Source organism: Oncorhynchus tshawytscha, linkage group LG13 (genome assembly GCF_018296145.1).
Source record: "Oncorhynchus tshawytscha isolate Ot180627B linkage group LG13, Otsh_v2.0, whole genome shotgun sequence".
Lineage (NCBI taxonomy): Eukaryota > Metazoa > Chordata > Actinopteri > Salmoniformes > Salmonidae > Oncorhynchus > Oncorhynchus tshawytscha.
In genome coordinates, this window is record NC_056441.1 from 31,261,065 (window position 1) to 31,280,376 (window position 19,312).

Genomic DNA, 19,312 nt, shown 5'->3' on the forward strand with positions numbered 1-19,312 from the left:
TTTCTCAATTAGTGAATCGTTATTGTGCTATAATAGCGCCTGGTGTTGGTTGCTCTCGATTACTCATTTTCTATCACTCTCCTCCTCTCTCCATCTACTTCCCCCTTTCCCTCCACCTTTCAGTCTACTCCATGCATTCTACATCTTTCCCTCTCTCACCAGAAAGCTCTCCATTTTTCCTCCCTCTCTAACCCTTTATTTTGGTCTTTTCTTTCTGTCTCCCTCAATCTCTGAGCTCCTCTATTCTCCGGCTTTCTTCTCTGATGTGAGAATCAGCGTCTCGCGCTGCTAGACCGGAAAGCAAGGGAGGTAGCGAGAGCAAGTGAACAAGTGGGAGGTGGATTGATCGTGAGACTTGACTGAAACGGACCGGGTCACTCATGTAGAGAGAATCGTCCTTTAATGCAGGCGAAGACTTGATTACCGTAATAGTATATACAGTTGAAGTCGGAGGTTTACATACACCTTAACCAAATACATTTAAACTCAGGTAACAATTATTGACATTTAATCCTAGTAAAAAATCCCTGTTTTAGGTCAGTTAGGATCAACACTTTATTTGAAGAATGTGAAATGTCAGAATAATAGTAGAGAAAATGACTTATTTCAGTTTGTATTTCTTTCATCACATTCCCAGTGGGTCAGAAGTTTACATACATACACTCAATTAGTATTTGGTAGCATTGCCTTTAAATTTTTCAACATGGGTCAAACGTTTCAGGTAGCCTTCCACAACCTTCCCACAATAAGTTGGGTGAATTGTGGCCCATTCCTCCTGATCGAGCTAGTGTAACTGAGTCAGGTTTGTAGGCCTCCATGCTCCCACACGCTTTTTCAGTTCTGCCCACAAATTTCCTATAGGATTGAGGTCAGGGCTTTATGATGGCCATTCCAATACCTTGACTTTGTTGTCTTTAAGCCATTTTGCCACAACTTTGGAAGTATGCTTGAGGTCATTGTCATTTGCGACCAAGCTTTCACTTCCTGACTGATGTCTGGAGATGTTGCTTCAATATATCCACATAATTTTCCTCCCTCATGTTGCCATCTATTTTGTGAAGTGCACCAGTCCCTCCTGCAGCAAAGCACCCCCACAATATGACGCTGCCACCCCCGTGCTTCACGGTTGGGATGGTGTTCTTCGGCTTGCAAGACTCCCCCTTTTTTCTACCAAACATAACGATGGTCATTATGGCCAAACAATTACATTTTTGTTACATCAGACCAGAGGACATTTCTCCAAAAAGTAGATTCTTTGTCCCCATGTGCAGTTGCAAACCGTAGTCTGACTTTTTTTAATGGCGGTTTTGGAGCAGTGGCTTCTTCCTTGCTGAGCGGCCTTTCAGATTATGTTGATATAGGACTCGTTCTATGGATATAGATACTTTTGTACCGGTTTCCATCTTCACAAGGACCTTTGCTGTTGTTCTGGGATTGATTTGCACTTTTTGCACCAAAGTACGTTCATCTCTAGGAGAGAACGCATCTCCTTCCTGAGCAGTATGATGGCTGCGTGGTACCTTGGTGTTTATACTTGGGTACTATTGTTTGTACAGATGAACGTGGTACCTTCAGGCATTTGGAAATTTCTCCCAAGGATGAACCAGACTTCGAGGTTTACAATTTTTTTCTGAGGTCTTGGCTGATTTCATTAGATTTTCCCATGATGTCAAGCAAAGAGGCACTGAGTTTGAAGGTAGGCCTTGAAATACATCCACAGGTACACCTCCAATTGACTCAAATGATGTAATTTAGCCTATCAGAAGCATGATATAATTTTCTGTAATTTTCCAAGCTGTCTAAAGGCTGCTTTTTGTTAAAAATTGCGCAAAATTTCAACGTCCTGCTACTCATGCCAGGAATATAGTATATGCATATGATTAGTATGTATGGATAGAAAACACTCTGAAGTTTCTAAAACTGGTTAAATCATGTCTGTGACTATAACAGAACGTGTGTAGGAGGCAAAATCCCAAGGAAAACTGTTCACAAAAAAAATATCCCTCCGCCAGTCTCTGTATTGTCTATGGCAAGGGAAAATAGATAGCGTCCAGTTTACAATGCCTACAGCTTCCACACGATGTCGCCAGTACTGGCAATTGAGTTGAGGTTTATCCTTGGTGGGATGAGGAATAGGCACTTCCTGTCTTCGGGTACACAGGAGGAAGTTATGAAAGGGAGAAATATGGACCATGATTTCAAGACTTGCTGCTATCGAATACAGATCGCCCCGTGATCAATTTGATCGATTATTAACATTTACTAATACCTAAAGTTGGATTACAAAAGTAGTTTGAAGTGTTTTGTCAAAGTTTATAGGCAACTTTTTTAATTTAAAAAAATGACGTTGCGTTTTGGAAAGCAGTTTTTTCCTGATCAGACGGGCTTCATAAATGGACATTTTGGGTATACATGGACAGATTTAATCGAAAAAAAGACCCAATTGTGATGTTTATGGGACATATAGGAGTGCCAACAAAGAAGCTCATCAATGGTAATGAATGTTTTATATTTTATTTCTGCGTTTTGTGTAGCGCCGGCTACGCTAATTATTCTGTTTACGTCCCCTTTGGGTATTTCGGGGGTTGCATGCTATCAGATAATAGCTTCTCATGCTTTCGCCGAAAAGCATTTTAAAAATCTGACATGTTGACTAAATTCACAACGAGTGTAGCTTTAATTGAGTACCCTGCATGTGTGTTTTAATGAAAGTTTGAGTTGTATCGAGTACTATTAGTTGTCACTCTGAAATTTCCGCTGATTTCCGCTGATGTTGATCCCTGTACAGGGCTGCATCCCTAACAGGTTTTAACTTCTGACCCACTGGAATTGTGATGCAGTGAATTATTAGTGAAATAATCTGCATGTAAACAATTGTTGGAAAAATTACTTGTGTCATGCACAAAGTAGATGTCCAAACCGACTTGCCAAAACTATAGTTTGTTAACAAGAAATTTGTGGAGTGGTTGAAAAACAAGTTTTAATGACTCCAACTTAAGTCTATGTAAACTTCGGACTTCAACTGTAGCTAACGCTAGCATCCACGCTATGCTAACCGCTTACATAACCAGCGCCTCGACTCTTCAACTTCCCCTCGGATAAAAATCAGTTTAAACGCGTGCCGTTTCACTGCAGCCTGCCACCCAGGGATCTGGGGAAGATTTTAGCCAAAGGCAGCACTCCATTCATCCCCCTCCTCCATCGCTCGTAGTGACGGCTAATGGAGTGTCTTAATTCAAATCAGGGTTTTTGCCTCGAGAAGAGATGGTGTGTGACAGGAGAAGATTTGGCTAAGTGAGAAGGGAGCAAACCTGTAGTTCCTCTGCGTCCTCTTCCTCGGTCCGCAAGCCAAGCTGGGCAGCACTGGACAGGCTGAAAGATAAGGCAGAATTAAATATAAAGACCGAAGACATTAGTGAATGGTAAAGGGTAAACAAACATCCACCATACTGAAGACAGCGTACTAGTGAATCTACTAGTATTATTTTTCAACATCTCATTTTTTTTTTTTTAGGAGATTGAAAGTCAAGATTTACTTTAAGTCTGAAGTTCAGTTAATTTTCAACCACCCACTGTGTGTGAATTGCACAGCGAACTTGCCCTGTCTAAATTCCCCTTTGGGATTAGCTAACTGGCACCATTCTATCAATCAATGTCATCATGGGGCATATACAGTGGGCTGTAATATTTGAAACTTTGCGGATAGAAATGTAATGCATAGAACCGACATACAACTCCCTATTATTCTACATGACAGAAGTACTCTGAGGGTTATTCAGAGGGTTATTCATAAGCAATCATTTTTGTACATGATACATTTCTATCTGAACGTTAGGTAACCGAACCCTGCCCTGAATAAGTCCTCAGGCTTCGATACCAAAAGGCTCAAAGTATTAATATAATTTAACAGCAGGGTGCAGTAGTATCAGTTAATCATACCCATTAGATTAGAAGATGGTTTATCATAGCATAACCTAACGTAGCATGCATAGAAAGTCACTTGAGTAGAGTCCTTACTTCCATTTTTCAGGGGAAAAGGTTGAAAATAGTGTATCCCTAAAAGCCAGAAAGATCCTTTTTATGACAATGCCGCTAAGGGTGATCATAGTGAGACTGTCCTCTACAGTAGCTGGTTAGCAAGACTACTCACCAGTGGAAGTCAAAATACCCCAAATTAACATGCAACAACCCCAAAGTGTGGAGACAGAGCAGTCTGTGTCCATAGACTACTTAACAGGGTAAACAAATATCATTTTCAAATTTGGGAGAATTATCCCTTCAATTTTCTATTGATATGGAAACACCTTGAGGATGGCCAAATGGGGAGACGGATGTTTTTGCTCTTTGCCTAGAGATGTTGGACAAGAGAAAGCGTACTTTGTGGGTTAGTAATTAACATGCTTTTAAACACCATGTAAATATTTCATAAACTGGGCTGTGCTGCTGGCAGATAAGCTATTATTGCTTCACTAGACTCTCCCAGTGTTTTACATGTGAAGAACTACAGTGGGGGAAAAAAGTATTTAGTCAGCCACCAATTGTGCAAGTTCTCCCACTTAAAAAGATGAGGCCTGTAATTTTCATCAAAGGTACACTTCAACTATGACATCACATTGTAGGATTTTTTATGAATTTATTTGCAAATTATGGTGGAAAATAAGTATTTTGTCACCTACAAACAAGCAAGATTTCTGGCTCTCACAGACCTGTAACTTCTTCTTTAAGAGGTTCCTCTGTCCTCCACTCGTTACCTGTATTAATGGCACTTGTTTGAACTTGTTATCAGTATAAAAGACACCTGTCCACAACCACAAACAGTCACACTCCAAACTCCACCATGGCCAAGACCAAAGATCTGTCAAAGGACACCAGAAACAAAATTGTAGACCTACACCAGGCTGGGAAGACTGAATCTGCAATAGGTAAGCAGCTTGGTTTGAAGAAATCAACTGTGGGAGCAATTATTAGGAAATGGAAGACATACAAGACCACTGATAATCTCTCTCATTCTGGGGCTCCACGCAAGATCTCACCCCGTGGGTTCAAAATGATCATAAGAATGGTGAGAAAAATCCCAGAACCACACGGGGGGACCTAGTGAATGACCTGCAGAGAGCTGGGACCAAAGTAACAAAGCCTACCATCAGTAACACACTACGCCGCCAGGGACTCAAATCCTGCACTGCCAGACGTGTCCCCCTGCTTAAGGCAGTACATGTCCAGGCCCATCTGAAGTTTGATAGAGAGCATTTGGATGATCCAGAAGAAGATTGGGAGAATGTCAAATGGTCAGATGAAACCAAAATATAACTTTTTGGTAAAGACTCAACTCGTCGTGTTTGGAGGACAAAGAATGCTGAGTTGCATCCTAAGAACACCATACCTACTGTGAAGCATGGGGGTGGAAACATCATGCTTTGGGGCTGTTTTTCTGCAAAGGGACCAGGACGACTGATCCGTGTAAAGGAAAGAATGAATGGGGCCATGTATCGTGAGATTTTGAGTGAAAACCTCCTTCCATCAGCAAGGGCATTGAAGATGAAACGTGGCTGGGTCTTTCAGCATGACAATGATCATGACAATGACCCTAACACACCCCCCGGCAACGAAGGAGTGGCTTCGTAAGAAGCATTTCAAGGTCCTGGAGTGGCCTAGTCAGTCTCCAGATCTCAACCCCATAGAAAATCTTTGGAGGGAGTTGAAAGTCCGTGTTGCCCAGCAACAGCCCCAAAACATCACTGCTCTAGAGGAGATCTGCATGGAGGAATGGGCCAAAATACCAGCAACAGTGTGTGAAAACCTTGTGAAGACTTACAGAAAACATTTGACCTCTGTCTTTGCCAACAAAGGGTATATAACAAAGTATTGAGATAAACTTTTGTTATTGACCAAATACTTATTTTCTACCATAATTTGCAAATAAATTCATAAAAAAATCCTACAATGTGATTTTCTGGATTTTTTTTCTCATTTTGTCTGTCATACTTGAAGTGTACCTATGATGACAATTACAGGCCTCTCTCATCTTTTTAAGTGGGAGAACTTGCACAATTGGTGGCTGACTAAATACTTTTTTGCACCACTGTATATCAAAAGGTCAACCTGAAGCATTCAAATTGGCTACTGTCTGAAAGCGTAACTATTGTTTTTATTATACCCTCTGGGATCAATAAAGTTTATTCAATGAGATTCAACTGCGACAGACATAATCAGAGCCCTATGTAATAATGAATACTGTATCGAACAAAAATAATAAAAGCTAAAACCTGGCTGATAATACCTACAGCAGGTAATTTGGTCATTTTTATATCAAAATAATCAAAATTTAAAACATTAAATGGATAAATAAATGGATCCTCATTGTCAATTGTACCAACACCATTATATAGTAGGGATGTACGTCTTTCCCTTTCAAGAAGATTCGATACGCATCTAGATAGGTGAGCTCCGACATGATACAGGAATGATATGTATTAGTTTGATTAGAGAACAAATCGACAGATGTGATACACTAACATTTGTTGCATAAACACATTCATTCTCCTTTCTAAAATCTGCTACTGCTGGAGCTCATGAGCTGGGCCTCTCTGAGCTGACTTCTGTGTGTGTGTGGTGTGTAAATGATGCATGTCTATGGTGTATGTACTACTGTATGTAGGCACCTGAGCTGAGCCATAAAGGAGACTAGGCATCTACCACTATCAGATTAGGGGGATGATGTAGCCTGTTTTTTGTGCCTCCACTTTGGTTCTGAAATCACCAACACCCACTAATTAAACTTGCCCTGTTTGCAGATTAAGTGTTTGAGCTAGTAAATGTATCAGTATTTATATTTTTCAAATTAGTAATGACATAGCCAAGGAATGACAGTATACAAAAGATTAAGAACACCAACTCTTTCAAATCAAATCAAATTTTATTTGTCACATACACATGGTTAGCAGATGTTAATGCGAGTGTAGCGAAATGCTTGTGCTTCTAGTTCCGACAATGCAGTAATAAAAAGCAAGTAATCTAACTAACAATTCCAAAAAAAACTACTGTCTTATACACAGTGTAAGGGGATAAAGAATATGTACATAAGGATATATGAATGAGTGATGGTACAGAGCAGCATAGGCAAGATACAGTAGATGATATCGAGTACAGTATATACATATGAGATAAGTATGTAAACCAAGTGGCATAGTTAAAGTGGCTAGTGATACATGTATTACATAAGGATGCAGTCGATGATATAGAGTACAGTATCAACGTATGCATATGAGATGAACAATGTAGGGTAAGTAACATTATATAAGGTAGCATTGTTTAAAGTGGCTAGTGATATATTTACATCATTTCCCATCAATTCCCATGATTAAAGTGGCTGGAGTAGAGTCAGTGTCATTGACAGTGTGTTGGCAGTAGCCACTCAATGTTAGTGGTGGCTGTTTAACAGTCTGATGGCCTTGAGATAGAAGCTGTTTTTCAGTCTCTCGGTCCCAGCTTTGATGCACCTGTACTGACCTCGCCTTCTGGATGACAGCGGGGTGAACAGGCAGTGGCTCGGGTGGTTGATGTCCTTGATGATCTTTATGGCCTTCCTGTAGCATTGGGTGGTGTAGGTGTCCTGGAGGGCAGGTAGTTTGCCCCCGGTGATGCGTTGTGCAGACCTCACTACCCTCTGGAGAGCCTTACGGTTGAGGGCGGTGCAGTTGCCATACCAGGCGGTGATACAGCCCGCCAGGATGCTCTCGATTGTGCATCTGTAGAAGTTTGTGAGTGCTTTTGGTGACAAGCCGAATTTCTTCAGCCTCCTGAGGTTGAAGAGGCGCTGCTGCGCCTTCCTCACGATGCTGTCTGTGTGAGTGGACCAATTCAGTTTGTCTGTGATGTGTATGCCGAGGAACTTAAAACTTGCTACCCTCTCCACTACTGTTCCATCGATGTGGATAGGGGGTGTTCCCTCTGCTGTTTCCTGAAGTCCACAATCATCTCCTTAGTTTTGTTGACGTTGAGTGTGAGGTTATTTTCCTGACACCACACTCCGAGGGCCCTCACCTCCTCCCTGTAGGCCGTCTCGTCGTTGTTGGTAATCAAGCCTACCACTGTTGTGTCGTCCGCAAACTTGATGATTGAGTTGGAGGCGTGCATGGCCACGCAGTCGTGGGTGAACAGGGAGTACAGGAGAGGGCTCAGAACGCACCCTTGTGGGGCCCCAGTGTTGAGGATCAGCGGGGAGGAGATGTTGTTGCCTACCCTCACCACCTGGGGGCGGCCCGTCAGGAAGTCCAGTACCCAGTTGCACAGGGCGGGGTCGAGACCCAGGGTCTCGAGCTTGATGACGAGCTTGGAGGGTACTATGGTGTTGAATGCCGAGCTGTAGTCGATGAACAGCATTCTCACATAGGTATTCCTCTTGTCCAGATGGGTTAGGGCAGTGTGCAGTGTGGTTGAGATTGCATCGTCTGTGGACCTATTTGGGCGGTAAGCAAATTGGAGTGGGTCAAGGGTGTCAGGTAGGGTGGAGGTGATATGGTCCTTGACTAGTCTCTCAAAGCACTTCATGATGACGGATGTGAGTGCTACGGGCGGTAGTCGTTTAGCTCAGTTACCTTAGCTTTCTTGGGAACAGGAACAATGGTGGCCCTCTTGAAGCATGTGGGAACAGCAGACTGGTATAGGGATTGATTGAATATGTCCGTAAACACACCGGCCAGCTGGTCTGCGCATGCTCTGAGGGCGCGGCTGGGGATGCCGTCTGGGCCTGCAGCCTTGCGAGGGTTAACACGTTTAAATGTCTTACTCACTTCGGCTGCAGTGAAGGAGAGACCGCATGTTTCCGTTGCAGGCCGTGTCAGTGGCACTGTATTGTCCTCAAAGCGGGCAAAAAGTTATTTAGTCTGCCTGGGAGCAAGACATCCTGGTCCGTGACTGGGCTGGATTTCTTCCTGTAGTCCGTGATTGACTGTAGACCCTGCCACATACCTCTTGTGTCTGAGCCGTTGAATTGAGATTCTACTTTGTCTCTGTACTGGCGCTTAGCTTGTTTGATAGCCTTGCGGAGGGAATAGCTGCACTGTTTGTATTCAGTCATGTTACCAGACACCTTGCCCTGATTAAAAGCAGTGGTTCGTGCCTTCAGTTTCACACGAATGCTGCCATCAATCCACGGTTTCTGGTTAGGGAATGTTTTAATCGTTGCTATGGGAACGACATCTTCAACGCACGTTCTAATGAACTCGCACACCGTATCAGCGTATTCGTCAATGTTGTTGTCTGACGCAATACGAAACATCTCCCAGTCCACGTGATGGAAGCAGTCTTGGAGTGTGGAGTCAGCTTGGTCGGACCAGCGTTGGACAGACCTCAGCGTGGGAGCTTCTTGTTTTAGTTTCTGTCTGTAGGCAGGGATCAACAAAATGGAGTCGTGGTCAGCTTTTCCGAAAGGGGGCGGGGCAGGGCCTTATATCCGTCGCGGAAGTTAAAGTAACAATGATCCAGGGTCTTTCCACCCCTGGTTGTGCAATCGATATGCTGATAAAATTTAGGGAGTCTTGTTTTCAGATTAGCCTTGTTAAAATCCCCAGCTACAATGAATGCAGCCTCCGGATAAATCGTTTCCAGTTTGCAGAGAGTTAGATAAAGTTCGTTCAGAGCCATCGATGTGTCTGCTTGGGGGATATATACGGCTGTGATTATAATCGAAGAGAATTCTCTTGGTAGATAATGCGGTCTACATTTGATTGTGAGGAATTCTAAATCAGGTGAACAGAAGGATTTGAGTTCCTGTATGTTTCTTTCATCACACCATGTCACGTTAGTCATAAGGCATACGCCCCCGCCCCTCTTCTTACCAGAAAGATGTTTGTTTCTGTCGGCGCGATGCGTGGAGAAACCCGCTGGCTGCACCGCTTCGGATTGCGTCTCTCCAGTTAGCCATGTTTCCGTGAAGCAGAGAACGTTACAGTCTCTGATGTCCCTCTGGAATGCTACCCTTGCTCGGATTTCATCAACCTTGTTGTCAAGAGACTGGACATTGGCAAGAAGAATGCTAGGGAGTGGTGCACGATGTGCCCGTCTCCGGAGTCTGACCAGAAGACCGCTTCGTTTCCCTCTTTTTCTGAGTCGTTTTTTTTTTGGTCGCTGCATGTGATCCACTCAGTTACACTGGTTGTAAGGCAGAACACAGGATCCGCATCGCGAAAAACATATTCTTGGTCGTACTGATGGTGAGTTGACGCTGATCTTATATTCAGTAGTTCTTCTCGGCTGTATGTAAAGAAACCTAAGATGACCTGGGGTACTAGTGTAAGAAATAACACGTAAAAAACAAAAAACTGCATAGTTTCCTAGGAACGCGAAGCGAGGCGGCCATCTCTGTCGGCGCCGGAAGATGTGAATGGTGTGATGTGAATTCAATGATATATGTGAATGTGTGAAGATGTGAATTCAATGATATAGAGTGACCAAGTGAATCCAGGTGAAAGCTATGATCCCTTATTGATGTCACTTGTTAAATACACTTAGGAGACAGGTAAAGTAAGGATTTTTAAGCCTCGAAACAATTGAAATATGGATTGTGTATGTGTGCCATTCATTCACAGGGTGAATGGGCAAGACAGCATTTAAATGCCTTTGAACGGGGTACGGTAGTAGGTGCCTGACGCACCGGTTTGTGTCAAGAACTGCAACACTGCTGGGTTTTTCACCCTCAACAGATTCCAGTGTGTATGAAGAATGGTCCATCGCCCAAAGGACATCCAGCCAACTAGACACAACTGTGGGAAGCATTGGAGTCAACATGGGCCAGCATCCCTGTGGAATGCTCTCGACACAGTCCATGCCGTAACAAATTGAGGCTGCTCAGAGCGCAAATATTTCTAATATTAGGCAGGTGCTCCTAATGATTGGTATACTCAGTGCGTTCGTAAAGTATTCTGGCCCCTCGACTTATTCCACATTTTGTTACATTACAGCCTTGTTCTAAAATGTATTACTTGTTAAATATTCCTCAGTCTACACACAATACCCCATTTTGACAAAGCAAAAACAAGTATTTCTAATTTATTTGAAAATGGATAACAAATAAAAACCTAAGCACATCACATTTTACATAAGTATTCAGACCATTTACGCATTACTTTGTTGGAGCGTCCTTGGCAGCGATTACAGCCGAGTCTTCTTGGGTATGAAGCTTGGCACACCTGTATTTGGGGAGTTTCTCCTATTCTTCTCTGCAGATCCTCTCAAGCTCTGCCAGGTTCGATGGGGAGCTTTGTTTGACAGCTATTTTCAGGTCTCTCCAGAGATGTTCGAGCGGGTTCAAGTCCGGGCTCTGGCTGGGCCACTCAAGGACATTCAGGATTGGTCCCGAAGCCACTCCTGTGTTGTGTTGGCTGTGAGCTAAGGATCATTGTCCTGTTGGAAGGTGAACCTTCACCCCAGCTTCCATCTGGCCACTCGACCATAAGGCCTGATTGGTAGAGTGCTGCAGAGATGGTTGTCCTTTTGCAATGTTCATCCATCTCCACAGAGGAACTCTTGAGCTCTGTCAGAGTGACTACTGTGTTCTCGCTCACCTCCCTGACTAAGGCCCTTCTTCCCTGATTGCTTAGTTTGGCCAGGTGGCCAGCTCTAGGAAGAGTCTTGGTGGTTCCAAACTTCTTCCATTTAAGAATGAAGCCACTGTGTTCTTGGGGACCTTCAATGCTACAGACATTTTTTGGAAGCATTCCCCAGATCTGTGCCTCAACACAATCCTGTCTTGGAGCTCTACAGACAATTCCTTTGACCTCATGGCTTGGTTTTTGCTCTGACATGCACTGTCAACTGTGGGACCTTACATAGACAGGTGTGTGCCTTTTCAAATCATGCCCAATCAATTGAATTTACTACAGGTGGACTCCAATCAAGTTGTAGAAACAAGGATGATCAATGCAAACAGGATGTACCTGAGCCCAATTTCATGTCTCATATCGAAGGGTCTGAATATTTATATAAATAAGGTATCCGTTTTTTTATTTTTAATAGTTGCAAAAATTTATAAAAACCTGTTTTTGCTTGGTCATTACAGGGTAGATTTGTGTGGAAAAATATTTATTTATTCCATTTTAGAATAAGGCTGTAACGTAACAAAATGTGGAAAAGGGGAAGGGGTCTGAAAGCTTTCTGAATACACCGTAGATTCAAAGACAAAGCAAAGGGCACCTACTGGTAGATGGGTAAAAAAATATACATTGAATATCCCTTTGAGCATGGTGAAGTTCTGGGACACTGAAGTCCATGGAGAACAAGAGCACCTCCTCCCAGCTGCCCACTGCACTGAGGCTAGGTAACACGGTCACCACCGATAAATCCATGATTATCGAAAACTTCAATAAGCATTTCTCAACGGCTGGCCATGCCTTCCGCCTGGCTACTCCAACCTCGGCCAACAGCTCTGCCCCCGGCAGCTCCTCGCCCAAGCCTCTCCAGGTTCTCCTTTACCCAAATCCAGATAGCAGATGTTCTGAAAGAGCTGCAAAACCTGGACCCGTACAAATCAGCTGGGCTTGACAATCTGGACCCCCTATTTCTGAAACTTTCCGCCGCCATTGTCGCAACCCCTATTACCAGCCTGTTCAACCTCTCTTTCATATCGTCTGAGATCCCCAAGGATTGGAAAGCTGCCGCAGTCATCCCCCTCTTCAAAGGGGGAGACACCCTGGACCCAAACTGTTACAGACCTATATCCATCCTGCCCTGCCTATCTAAGGTCTTCGAAAGCCAAGTCAACAAACAGGTCACTGACCATCTCGAATCCCACCGTACCTTCTCCGCTGTGCAATCTGGTTTCCGAGCCGGTCACGGGTGCACCTCAGCAACACTCAAGGTACTAAACAATATCATAACCGCCATCGATAAAAGACAGTACTGTGCAGCCGTCTTCATTGACCTTGCCAAGGCTTTCGACTCTGTCAATCACCATATTCTTATCGGCAGACTCAGTAGCCTCGGTTTTTCGGATGACTGCCTTGCCTGGTTCACCAATTACTTTGCAGACAGAGTTCAGTGTGTCAAATCGGAGGGCATGCTGTCCGGTCCTCTGGCAGTCTCTATGGGGGTGCCACAGGGTTCAATTCTCGGGCCGACTCTTTTCTCTATATATATCAATGACGTTGCTCTTGCTGCGGGCGATTCCCTGATCCACCTCTACGCAGACGACACCATTCTATATACTTTCGGCCCGTCATTGGACACTGTGCTATCTAACCTCCAAACAAGCTTCAATGCCATACAACACTCCTTCCGTGGCCTCCAACTGCTCTTAAACGCTAGTAAAACCAAATGCATGCTTTTCAACCGATCGCTGCCTGCACCCGCATGCCCGACTAGCATCACCACCCTGGATGGTTCCGACCTTGAATATGTGGACATCTATAAGTACCTAGGTGTCTGGCTAGACTGCAAACTCTCCTTCCAGACTCATATCAAACATCTCCAATCGAAAATCAAATCAAGAGTCGGCTTTCTATTCCGCAACAAAGCCTCCTTCACTCACGCCACCAAGCTTACCCTAGTAAAACTGACTATCCTTCCGATCCTCGACATCGGCTATGTCATCTACAAAATGGCTTCCAACACTCTACTCAGCAAACTGGATGCAGTCTATCACAGTGCCATCCGTTTTGTCACTAAAGCACCTTATACCACCCACCACTGCGACCTGTATGCTCTGGTCGGCTGGCCCTCGTTACATATTCGTCGCCAGACCCACTGGCTCCAGGTCATCTACAAGTCCATGCTAGGTAAAGCTCCGCCTTATCTCAGCTCACTGGTCACGATGGCAACACCCATCCGTAGCACGCGCTCCAGCAGGTGTATCTCACTGATCATCCCTAAAGCCAACACCTCATTTGGCCGCCTTTCGTTCCAGTACTCTGCTGCCTGTGACTGGAACGAATTGCAAAAATCGCTGAAGTTGGAGACTTTTATCTCCCTCACCAACTTCAAACATCAGCTATCTGAGCAGCTAACCGATCGCTGCTGCTGTACATAGTCTATTGGTAAATAGCCCACCCATTTTCACCTACCTCATCCCCATACTGTTTTTATTTATTTACTTGCTCTTTTGCACACCAATATCTCTACCTGTACATGACCATCTGATCATTTATCACTCCAGTGTTAATCTGCAAAATTGTAATTATTCGCCTACCTCCTCATGCCTTTTGCACACATTGTATATAGACTCCCCCCTTTGTTTTCTACTGTGTTATTGACTTGTTAATTGTTTATTCCATGTGTAACTCTGTGTTGTCTGCTCACACTGCTATGCTTTATCTTGGCCAGGTCGCAGTTGCAAATGAGAACTTGTTCTCAACTGGCCTACCTGGTTAAATAAAGGTGAAATAAAAAAAATAAAAAAATAAAAAGTTATTAATTACACTTTGGATGGTGTATCTACCCAGTCACTACAAAGATACTGGCGTCCTTCCAAACTCAGTTGTCGGAGACAAAGGAAATCGCTCAAGGATTTCACCATGAGGCGAATCAATGGTGACTTTAAAACAGTTAGAGTTTAATGGTAGTGATATGAGAAAAGAGGATGGATCAACAACATTGTAGTTACTCCACAATACTAATCGCAATGAAAAGGATGCATGTACCCCAATTTGGTGGTATCCAATTGCTAGTTACAGTCTTGTCTCTTCGCTGCAACTGCCGTACGGACTCAGGAGAGGTGAAGGTCGAGAACAGTGCGTCCTCCGAAACACAACCCAACAAAGCCACACTTCTTCTCGACAACGCCCACTTAACCGGGAAGCCGGCCGCACCAATGTGTCTAAGGAAACACTGTATAGCTGGCGACCATGTCAGAGTGCACCGCGCACGTCCCGCCACAGGAGTGGCAAATGCGCGATGGGACAAGGATATCCCTGCCGGCCAAACCCCTCCCCTAACCTGGACGATGCTAGGCCAAATGTGTGCCGCCCCATGGGTCTCCCGGTCGCAGCCGGCTGAGACAGAGCCTGGACTCAAACCCAGAATCTCAAGTGGCACAGCTAGCACTGCAATGATAGACCAATGCGCCACTCGGGAGGCACCTTCACTATTATTGTACAACGTAGAAAAACCCTTGAAGACATCAAAACCATGAAATGACACATGGAATCATGTGCAGTCATGGCCAAAACTATTGAGAATGACACAAATTTTAATTTCCACAAAGTTTACTGCTCCAGTGTCTTTAGATATTTTTGTCAGATGTTACTATGTAATACTGAAGTATAATTACAAGCATTTCATCAGTGTCAAAGGCTTTTATTGACAATTACATGAAGTCGATGCAAAAAGTCAATATTTGCTGTGTTGACCCTACTTTTTCAAGTCCTCTGCAATCCGCCCTGGCATGCTGTCAATTAACTTCTGGGCCACATCCTGACTGATGGCAGCCCATTCTTGCATAATCAATGCTTGGAGTTTTTCAGAATGTGTGGGTTTTTGATTGTCCACCCGCCTCTTGAGGATTGACGACAAGTTCTCAATGGGATTAAGGTCTGGGGAGTTTCCTGGCCATGAACCCAAAATATCATTGTTTTGTTCCCCGAGCCCCTTAGTTACTACTTTTGCCTTATGGCAATGTGCTCCATCATGCTGGAAAATGTATTGTTCGTCACCAAACTGTTCCTGGATGGTTGGGAGAAGTTGATCTTCTCTTGATGTGTTGGTACCATTCTTTATTCATGGCTGTGTTCTTAGGCAAAATTGTGAGTGAGCCCACTCCCTTGGCTGAGAAGCAACCCCACACATGAATGGTATCAGGATGCTTTACTGTTGGCATGACACAGGACTGATGGTAGAGCTCACCTTGTCTTCTCCGGGCAAGCTATTTTCAGGAAGCCCCAAACAATCGGAAAAGGGATTCAGAGAAAATGACTTTACCCCAGTCCTCAGCAGTCCAATCCCTGTCCCTTTTGCAGAATATCAGTCTGTCCCTGATGTTTTTCTTGCTGAGAAGTGGCTTCTTTGCTGTCCTTCTTGAAACCAGGCCATCCTCCAAAAGTCTTCGCCTCACTGTGCGTGCAGATGCACTCACACCGGCCAGCTGCCATTCCTGAGCAAGCTCTGTACTGTTGGTGCCCTGATCCCGCAGCTGAATCAACTTTAGGAGACGGTCCTGGCGCTTGCTGGACTTTTTTGGGCGCCCTGAAGCCTTCTTCACAACATTTGAACCACTCTCCTTGAAGTTCTTGATGATCCAATAAATGGTTGATTTAGGTGCAATCTTGCTGGCAGCAATAGCCCTTTTTGTGCAAAGCAATGATGACAGCACATGTTTCCTTGCAGGTAACCGTGGTTGATAGAGGAAGAACAATGATTCCAAGCACCACCCTCCTTTTGAAGCTTCCAGTCTGTTATTCGAACTCAATCAGCATGACAGAGTGATCTCCAGCCTTGTCCTTGTCAACACTCACACCTGTGTTAACTAGAGAATCACTGACATGATGTCAGCTGGTCCTTTTGTGGCAGGGCTGAGATGCAGTGGAAATGTTTTTGGGGGATTCAGTTCATTTGCATGGCAAAGAGGGACTTTACAATTAGTTGCAATTCATCTGATCACTCTTCATAACATTCTGGAGTATATGCAAATTGCCATCATACAAACTGCGGCAGCAGACTTTGTGAAAATTAATATTTGTGTTATTCTCAAATTTTGGCCACGACTGTAGTAACCCAACAAATGTTAAACACATTTAAATATATTTTAGATTCTTCAAAGTAGCCACCCTTTGCCTTGATGACAGCTTTGTATGCTCTTGCATTCTGTCAACCAGCTTCACGAGGAATGCTTTTCCAACAGTCTGGAATGAGTTCCCACATATGCTGAGCACTTGTTGGCTGCTTTTCCTTCACTCTGCGGTCCAACTCCTCCCAAACCATCTCAACTGGGCTGAGGTCAGGTGATTGTGGAGGCACGGTCATCTGATGCAGCACATCATCACTCCCCTTCTTGGTCAAATTGACCTTACACAGCCTGGAGGTGTTTTGTGTCATTGTCCTGTTGAAAAACAAATGATCATCCATTCTGGTTTGCGCTCAGTGGGACTGTGTATCTCTGCAGAATGCTGTGGTAGCCATGCTGGTAAAGTGTGCCTTGAATTCAAAATAAATCACAGTGTCACCAGCAAAGCACCCCCGCACTATCACACCTCCTCCTCCATGCTTCACGGTGGGAGCCACACATGCGGAGATCATCCGTTCACCTACTCTGTGTCTCAAAGAGTAGCAATCACAGTAGCAATCTCAAATTTCGACTCCAGACGACAGGACAGATATCCACCAGTCTAAAGTCCATTGCTCGTGTTTCGAGGCCCAAGCAAGTCTGTTCTTCTTATTGGTGTCCTTTAGTAGTGGTTTCTTTGCAGCAATTCGACCATGAAGGCCTGATTCACGCAGTCTCCTCTGAACAGCTGATGTTGAGATGCATCTGTTACTTGAACTCTATTGAAGCATTTATTTGGGCTGCAATTTCAGGTGCAGTTAACTCTAATGTACTTATCCTCTGCAGTAGAGGTGCGGTCCTCATGAGAGCCAATTCCATCATAGCGCTTGATGGTTTTTTAAGTTTTCTGGATGGACTGACCTTCATGTCTTAAAGTAATGATGGACTGTCATTTCTCTTTGCTGTTTTGAGCTGTTCTTGCCATAATATGGACTTGGTCTTTAACCAAATAGGGCAATCTTCAAAATACCAACCCTACCTTGTCGCAACACAACTGATTGTCTCAAACGCATTAAGGAAAGAAATTCCACAAATTGACTTTTAACAGGGCACTGTTAATTGAAATGCATGGTTGAGAGAATGTCAAGCATGTGCAAAGTTGTCATCAAGGCTTTGAAGAATCTCAAATATAAAATCTATTTTGATTTTGTTTTTTGGTTACTACATGATTCCATATGTGTTATTTCATAGTTTTGATATCTTCACTACAATTCTACAATGTAGAAAATTGTACCAAAAAAAAGCCTGGAATGAGGAGGTGTGTCCAAATGTTTGACTGGTACTGTACATCCTGTTTGCAACAAGGCACTAAAGTAATACTTCAAAAAATGTGTCAAAGCAATGAACACTTTGTATTAAGGACAAAAATTTGTTTGGGGCACATCAACACAATACATTACTGAGTACCACTCTCCATATTTTCAAGCACAGTGGAAACTGCATCATGTTACAGGTATGCTTGTAATAGTCAATGACTGGGGAGTTTTTCAGGATAAAAAATAAATGGAATGAAGCAACATCCTAGAGTAAAACCTGGTTCAGTGTGGTTTCCACCAGGCACGGAGATGAATTCACTTTTCAGCAGGACAACAGCATTGGTTTCCCTAATGACTGTCTCGCCTGGTTCAACAACTACTTCTCAGAGTTCAAGGTGTCTTATCAGAGGTTCTGTTGTCCGCACCTCTGGCAGTTTATGAGGGTGCCACAGGGTTCAATTCTCGAGCCGACTCTTTTCTCCGTATACATCAATGATATCGCTCATGCTGCGGGTGATTCTTTGATCCACCTCTACGCAGACGACACCGTTCTGCATACATCTGGCCCTTCTTTGGACACTGTGTTAACTTCTTGGATATAGGGGGCGCTCTTTTAATTTATGGGTAAAAAAACGTGCCCGTTTTAAGCGCAATATTTTGTCACGAAAAGATGCTCGACTATGCATATAATTGGCAGCTTTGGAAAGAAAACACTAAGGTTTCCAAAACTGCAAAGATATTATCTGTGAGTGCCACAGAACTCATGCTACAGGCGAAACCAAGATGAAACTTCAACCAGGAAATGGGCAGAATTTTTGAAGCTCTGTTTCCCCATTGTCTCCTTATATGGCTGTGAATGCGCCGGGAATGAGCCTGCCCTTTCTATCGTTTCTCCAAGGTGTCTGCAGCATTGTGACGTATTTGTAGGCATATCATTGGAAGATTGGCCATAAGAGACGGCATTTACCAGGGGTCCGCCCGGTGTCCTTTGTCTAAATTGGTGCGTAATCTACAAGCTGCACGCAGTCATCCAGTGATTGAGAGGAGAGAGGCTTTCAACGAACGATATATCATGAAGAGATATGTGAAAAACACCTTGAGGATTGATTCTAAACAACGTTTACCATGTTTCAGTCAATATTATGGAGTTAATTTGGAAAAAAGTTCGGCGTTTTGAAGACTGAATTTTCGTTTTTTTTTGGTAGCCAAACGCGACGCACCAAACGGAGCAATTTCTCCTAAACAAATAATCTTTCAGGAAAAACTGAGCATTTGCTATCTAACTGAGAGTCTCCTCATTGAAAAC

General features: G+C 43.8%; 1 protein-coding gene across 6 annotated transcripts in view; it reads right to left on the bottom strand.

Annotated features, from left to right (window-relative positions):
- akap9 (A kinase (PRKA) anchor protein 9) overlaps positions 1-19,312 on the bottom strand; it is a 160,832-nt gene that overhangs the window by 92,675 nt on the left and 48,845 nt on the right. For all 6 annotated transcript variants that reach the window (XM_024441461.2, XM_024441459.2, XM_024441460.2 and 3 more), the window contains one exon: positions 3,312-3,372. In XM_024441461.2, the coding sequence (XP_024297229.2) occupies positions 3,312-3,372 (61 nt within the window). The remainder of the gene's footprint in view (positions 1-3,311; positions 3,373-19,312) is intronic.